Genomic DNA, 7,201 nt, shown 5'->3' on the forward strand with positions numbered 1-7,201 from the left:
AAGATATTGGCATTTGCAACTCTACGGAAAAGACCCTTGATAGTCTAAAGTCATATTTTGATACTCGATCCGCCTGTGGATATTTCTGTACGAACAACTTGTATAAATTATTTATTAAATTCAAGCTTTTATTTTATTATTATTTCTTTATTCCCATATTCCGTTGTGCAATGTGATGACTGATATTGATCGTCACGCATATACCCACTGACCGGGCCCACCGGAAAATCGAGGAGTGACAAGAAACCTATATACCCTCCCCTGAAAATCGTTAACTTTAATTATTCGTCTTCACAAACTTCTATCATGGACCATGTCTCGAAAATGTGCAACTCTAGCAAATCATGCATAATCCACTCCTCCCAAGTAAATTTAGGCTTGCCTCTACTCCTCATTCCCTCCACATTTAAGATTTCCACTACTCTTCCTAGGGAGTAATATGCCCATTGGTTGCCGGTGAGTAGCTCCACATTTAAGATTTCCACTATTAAGGCTAAGAAGATATTAATTAAGATGCACCTCTACGGGATATGGTCCGGTTTAACATTGTGTGCCCATACATACACCTCAGCATCCTCAGCTATGCACACCCATCTTGCACGCTTGTGCTTTTTTTATGGTCTAACAATCTGTCCCATACAACATAGCAGGTCTAAATATAACTCTATAGAATTTTCCATTTAATTAGTTAATATCTCTTGTCGCACAATACCCCAGTGGCTACTTTCCACCTACACTAGATCTAATTGCAACACTATTGTTTTTTTTTAACATTCAACACTTTTGTAATAATCGTTAAAAATTGATATTATTCATGTCCCTAAACTCTATGGTGACTTAATGATTAGTATGGTGAAAGCATCTTAATAACATCTTCTTAGCCTTAAAAGATTAACAAATACTACATGCTATCCATGTAGTTTACTTTACAAAATATTAGGTTACATGCCTAAAACAAAAAAGTTTGGCCCCTTGGTTGGACTAAACCTAGAAAGAAGAGGGGCTAAACATGTGGTTACCCTGAAAAGACTAGAAAGAAAGAAGAGGGACTAAACATGTGGTTACCCTGAAAAGATATTTTCTAGATATTTATGGATTGGCTATAACTATCTGTGATGATGTGCAGGTCACAACGGTAGGGTAGCAACCATAGCCACATCATTTCTTCACCTTCCTCATCATCGTTCACACACACACACGCTCACCGGAGCTACTCACCGGCAACCAATGGGCATGACTCTACCTAACATTGGTCCGTTATCCACTCCTACCGCCGCCGTGGCACCGCCGTCAACAAACTCGTCGTCCTCATCGGCCGATGACGCTTCGAAGAAGATCAGGAAACCCTACACCATTACTAAGTCCAGAGAGAGCTGGACCGAGCCGGAGCACGATAAGTTTCTCGAAGCTCTTCAACTGTTAGTTTTCACCTAATTGATTTGAGTTTATGAATTCGGTTTTGCCACGTGTCTAGGGTTTAGATTAACTGTTTTTGCACATTCGGATGTTTTAGGCTATGTTAAACTGCGTTTTAGCCTTCTGTTAGTAGAATCGAGATTTAATTTGCACTAATTTATGGTATTTGATAATGAATTAACATTATGATTGTTGATTGCTGATTGTGTTTGTTGTTTAGATGTTAGGTTTATCAAGTTAGGATCAGTTTTTTTATATAATAGACAAAAATTAGGCTGCTATTTGATGAATGATGCTTGTGGATTGAGTTGAAGATATTTTTTTTTTGTCTGTCTGCTACAGTTATATGCCACTTGTAGGAATTAGGAAGCACATGTAGTATGCTTTTGAGATAGAGAACTAGTGGACCAGATATTTAGATCTGGTGAAGGAATAGATTAGCTAGAATTAGTTACAAGTTAGTTAGCTAGTAAAGGTGTTAGTTACTCTAGTATTTTTTAGTACAAATAGGCGATTTGTAATTCTGTAGCAATTTTGTAAATTATAATCATAGCTTTCTTGTTTTCAGTATTTTTGTTTCTTAGATATAGAATAGATTAGATAGTTTTTCATGGTATCGGAGATTAGGATTAGGGCAGACTATGGCTTATGACTCTCTTTATGGTACATGTGACTATTGGGCCTCGTTCGTTTCTGTGGCTCCACTGCTCCAGCAATTTTCAACAAAGCAACACACTTCTCATGCCAACATCTATCTCACTAGGCTTGGAAAATTGTTTATCTTTATTAGTTTAACCGGGCTCAACAGTTTTATTATTGGTTTCAAGCTAAATGGTGCTACCAACGTCTAGCTTGAGGGGGAATGTTGAAAGAATAGATTAGCTAGAGCTAGTTACAAGTTAGTTAGCTAGGTACATTGTTAGTTACTCTAGTAATTTCTAGTATAAATAGATGCTATGTGTTTCTATTACACTTTGTGACTTGTAATCACAACTTTCTCAGTTTAATTGAATGCTAGTTTTCTGGTGATATGTTTTTGTTAGTAAGGTCTGTCATGGTGATTGAAGTCTACCACAATTTTTTGATTGCTTGTTTAAGATTAGCTTTAAGCCCTTAAGTGTAGTTATGAATTCATTCATGGATCACATATATCATGATTCATGAAACAGTTTCCTGAATGTTTCTTTTGGTCCATTGCTTTACAGCTTTGATCGTGATTGGAAGAAAATTGAAGCTTTCATAGGTTCAAAGACTGTCATCCAGGTGAATTCTGCTGATTGTTACTTATTTTAAGAGAACATCCAGCACAGGGTACTGAAATAATCCCTTATCTAAGCAATAATTTACTTACACTATATGTACTGGCTAACCACAACTAGATCTCCTTTTACTCTTTGTTCTCGATTACTTGTTGTATCTAAACCATGCACAGCTATGCCTTGGCGATGGTTTCTAATGGACTTTGGTAGTTCTAGCTGAAATCTTGTCGCAGATTTTAGTCAAGATCAGTGTACTGTTTAGTTTTATTTGTGAAGGCATCAAGTTTGGAGATATTTTTTCTTTTTCTCATTAATTAATACCTGATTTTATGTTTGGAGAAGGTGTTTTAATTTTTTCAGTGACCTATGCAGATTCGTAGTCATGCACAGAAGTACTTTCTGAAAGTTCAAAAAAGTGGTACTAACGAACATCTGCCTCCTCCTCGTCCAAAACGGAAAGCTGCACACCCATATCCACAAAAGGCTGCGAAAAGTGGTAAGAACACGAGAAAACTCGGGCTTGGGCCTATACTTTATAATATACGTTTAATGCATGCTTAATCAAATTCGATGTATCAGCTCCAGTGCTCTCAAATGTTGCTGCAACATTACAAACTACACCTGCTCTTACTGACCCTGAATTGTTACGGGCCGATCCCTCTAAAGTGGTGAAGAACTCTGTGGAAACTGGTGGTTTGTCCCATATAGCGAAAGGTAGTAAAATACAAATAGTTCTCTGGCTTCTACTTTACTATTTTGTTTACTATCTAGTATCTTCACATGGTATCACGTTACAGATGGCGTTGCATCTGGAGGTCAATCGGCGGATGTTAACCGTTGCAGCAGTGATGAGACTGTTCCCAAATCACGACCAAAAGTTGAAATACATGGTCATGGACTTCCATCAAGAGGTTTTTTAAACGCTTTATATTGCAAAATATAGACCATGTCTTAGTTTATGTGTATTTATCTTTTGCTAACTGGGTCATAATTCGAATTTGATTTTTTTAATCATTGGTCCAGTTCTGCCTGACTTTGCTCAAGTGTATGGGTTCATTGGAAGTGTGTTTGATCCAAATACTATTGGTCACGTGCAAAGACTCAAAAAGATGGACCCCATTGATGTTGAAACGGTATGCGTTATATGATTAGTGTATGTGATGTATCTGTATTCAGATGATTCAAGTTGTTCCATCTTTCAGGTGTTATTGCTAATGAGAAACCTCTCTATCAACTTGACCAGTCCTGATTTTGAGGACCATGTAAGTGTTCTTCAACTTATCTGCTATTGCATAACACATATATGGCTATTTTAAGACAAGCAGCATGACAGTTATGTAAAATTTAATCTTTTTGGTCAAAGAGTGTTTCGAGTCAACCTGAACCTTCTTTATTTATGAATGGGTAGATATAGGTCATGTTTTATCTCTTTAACTTGTCAAATGGGTGAAATAGTATTAGCTAAAGCAAACATGTCAAAAGTCACCGAGCCTGGATTTTGAAGGAATAAATCATTTAATCAATTCAAAAAGGATCAGGTCAAATAGATCAAACCAGGAGTATAACAAGTTGAGGGTGGGGTTCGGCTACAAAGTCTATTTTTCATACAAAGTGTACAAAGTCTACAAAGTCATAAAACACCACAATTTCAGCCATAAAACACAATTAAAACCCACAAATATCAGAGTGAAGATCACTAAAACATAACATCCAAACCCTAACAGTCAATAAAAACTTCAACACACCATCGTAGAACTATAAATATAAAACACAATATGATAATCAACAAAAAACACACTAATGTTAAGTCATTCGATAATCAAAGCCTTATTAGCCAAAATGAAACACAAAACCCACAAATATAGCGTTTTAGTAATCTTCACTTTGTTATTTGTGGGTTTTGAGTGTGTTTTATGGTTAACATTATGGTGTTTTATGACTTTTTACACTTTGTAGGAAAAATAGACTTTGCAACCAACTCTCACCCTATAGATGTATAATTTTAAATGACAATAAAAATTAATATATAAAAATAAATAAATATTTAATAATAGTAATAAGGAGCCGAGCTCGGGCTTGATTCGTCTACACCCAAATTTTATTTCAAAGGAATAAAGCTTCCGTTATTACTGAACAAACATGATTCTGTAAGCATACTTAAAGACCGGCTATGTAGAATTTTTTTTTTTCAAAAAGTGTTTCAAGACCCAGCCCATTTACTTGTAAATGAGTTGATTTGGTTTATATTCCATCTCTAGTGGGTCAAACGGATAAAGCAAAAAAGAAGGTAAGCGGGTCAAAAATCATGCAAATTGTATTTGTAATGCAGAGGCAATTGCTGTCAACATATGAAATTGATTTGGAGAAAGAAAATTCAGACGATGCAGTGGACGCCTTTCTCGACTGTCAACCTGAACAAGTTGGTCATTTTGGGTAACGAAATATAACAGGATCACACCATTCATGTTTTTTTTTTTTTTTCAGTTATCTTTTACTAAAAAAATACTCGTTTAAAACATTTACAGGACTTAAATAAAGCACAAGACCCTGCGACTATGCAGTTTAACATATGTTATGTTGTATCACAAGGGAGCAGCTCTGGATCTGCTATGGTTTGTTGTGCAGCTTGCCTGTTTGAGCTCCAACTATGTGTAGATATGCAACGGTTTTGGGGTGGTTGTGCTGATGAAATTTATATATATGTTGCGGAAATTTGTAAAAATGTAAAGCTTGATCTATGATTATTCAAGTTTTGACATTTTTCTTATAATTAAGTATCTCAAACTTTGGGTATGTTTTTTATATATTTTTGCCTAGAAAAGGGATTTGGTTGGTGTGTTCATAGTTTGTGTATGCTCATGGTAATATTGATAAAGATTTATAATTTATAGCAAGGGAAAGGGAATGAAGTTACACGAATTATTTTGGAAAATTGGCCTGTAATAATCCCACCTAGACCTTATTGGCTATTAATAATCACACCTTAGAATATTCCCCCCACCAGTCTCACCTTTCACCTATTTTTCCTACAATGGTCCCCCGTTAAAAAAACTTAACGGAGTTAAGCTTTTATCCAAGTTACAAATAGATCTTTTAGGGCTTTTGATTAGAACGACGATACGAGTCCGTTGATATAATAAAACTTGCCTCGAAACGGTGCTCCAAACGATGAAAACGGTGCTTCAATTCGGGTGTTTAAATTTCCAATTAACCAAAATCAAGTCACTTGGAGCACCGTTTCGAAGGAAGTTTTACATCAATGGACTTGTATCGTAGTTCTAATCAAAAGCCCTAAAAAATCTGTTTGTAATTTGGAAAAAAGCTTAACTCCGTTAAGTTTTTTTAACGGGGGACCATTGTAGGAAAAATATATGAAAGGTGGGACTGGTGGGGGAAATATTCTGAGGTGGGATTCTTAATAGCCAATAAGGTCTAGGTGAGATTATTACATGCTAATTCCCCAATTATTTTTTCTTGACATTTAAGCGGTTACAGTCTAAATTATTTTTCTTGACGAATGTATAAAAGTGACTTGCCTTTTAAGAAGAAAATTAAAACTAGATATTTGTAAATAACATATATAACTTTATACAAATTAAGAAGAAAATTAAAACTATATATCTGTAAATAAAGAGTAAATTACAAGTTTTGTCCTTTATCTTTACATCAAATTTCAGGCGCTGTCCTTTAGCCAAAAAGTTGACAGGCGGTGTCCTTTATGTTGCCAAATCTTGCAAGTTTTGTCCTTTTAGCCAAACCCAGTTAGATTTTTTGGTTAAATCTGGTCACTCAAGGGCATTTTAGTCTTTCTACCCCATTTATTTAATATTATCTAAAAATAAAACAAAAAAATTTAAAATATTATTATTATTATTATTATTATTATTATTATTATTATTATTATTATTATTATATATAGAGTAAATTACTGACCATCATCACCACCACCCTTCATCACCATCGCCACCGCCGCCACCACCGCCACCACCACCACTACCGCCACCATCAAACACACCTTAAACCGCCCAACATAACAATCATGTTCATAAACAAAACCCCCAAATTAAAACATCATCCTATCTTCAACCATTGATCATAAACAAAACCCCCAAATCACCACCCTCAAAAATCTATCATTTTACAAACACCACCCTCAAAAATCTATCATTTTACAAACACAGCATGTAATATAGCTTCCTAAAATTCATATAAAACCAACTCAAAAACTTTTCAAATCTCACAAACACAACTCTTCAGAATTTGCAATAGTAAAACAACAAATTTAAAAAAAGTAATAATAAAGGCATAAAGCAGTGTATCACCTCCTGAAATTATACTCCTTTTTGGCAACTCTTCTGGTTTATAAAAAAAAATATCAAACAAAAACTCAGAAACAGTGGTGGTTGAATCTGGTGATCCAGAGGGTCCTTTACTAGTTTTGCTAATAATCCCCTTTCCAAAATATTCAGCAATTACTGAAAATCCATCTTTTGAACTATTGACTTGATTAAAGAACTGATCTTGAT

General features: G+C 35.1%; 1 protein-coding gene across 1 annotated transcript; it reads left to right on the forward strand.

Moving 5' to 3' along the window:
- The first annotated feature begins 1,114 nt into the window (after nt 1-1,114).
- LOC110895827 (protein REVEILLE 6) lies at nt 1,115-5,517 on the forward strand. Its single transcript, XM_022143194.2, has 9 exons — nt 1,115-1,418; nt 2,622-2,679; nt 3,048-3,171; nt 3,255-3,389; nt 3,473-3,586; nt 3,699-3,808; nt 3,878-3,937; nt 5,005-5,108; nt 5,201-5,517. The coding sequence occupies exons 1-9, from the start codon at nt 1,228-1,230 to the stop codon at nt 5,205-5,207; spliced, it is 903 nt and encodes a 300-aa protein (XP_021998886.1). The 5' UTR covers nt 1,115-1,227; the 3' UTR covers nt 5,208-5,517.
- Nucleotides 5,518-7,201: the final 1,684 nt, after the last annotated feature.

The sequence above is a fragment of the Helianthus annuus genome, chromosome 9 (genome assembly GCF_002127325.2).
Source record: "Helianthus annuus cultivar XRQ/B chromosome 9, HanXRQr2.0-SUNRISE, whole genome shotgun sequence".
Lineage (NCBI taxonomy): Eukaryota > Viridiplantae > Streptophyta > Magnoliopsida > Asterales > Asteraceae > Helianthus > Helianthus annuus.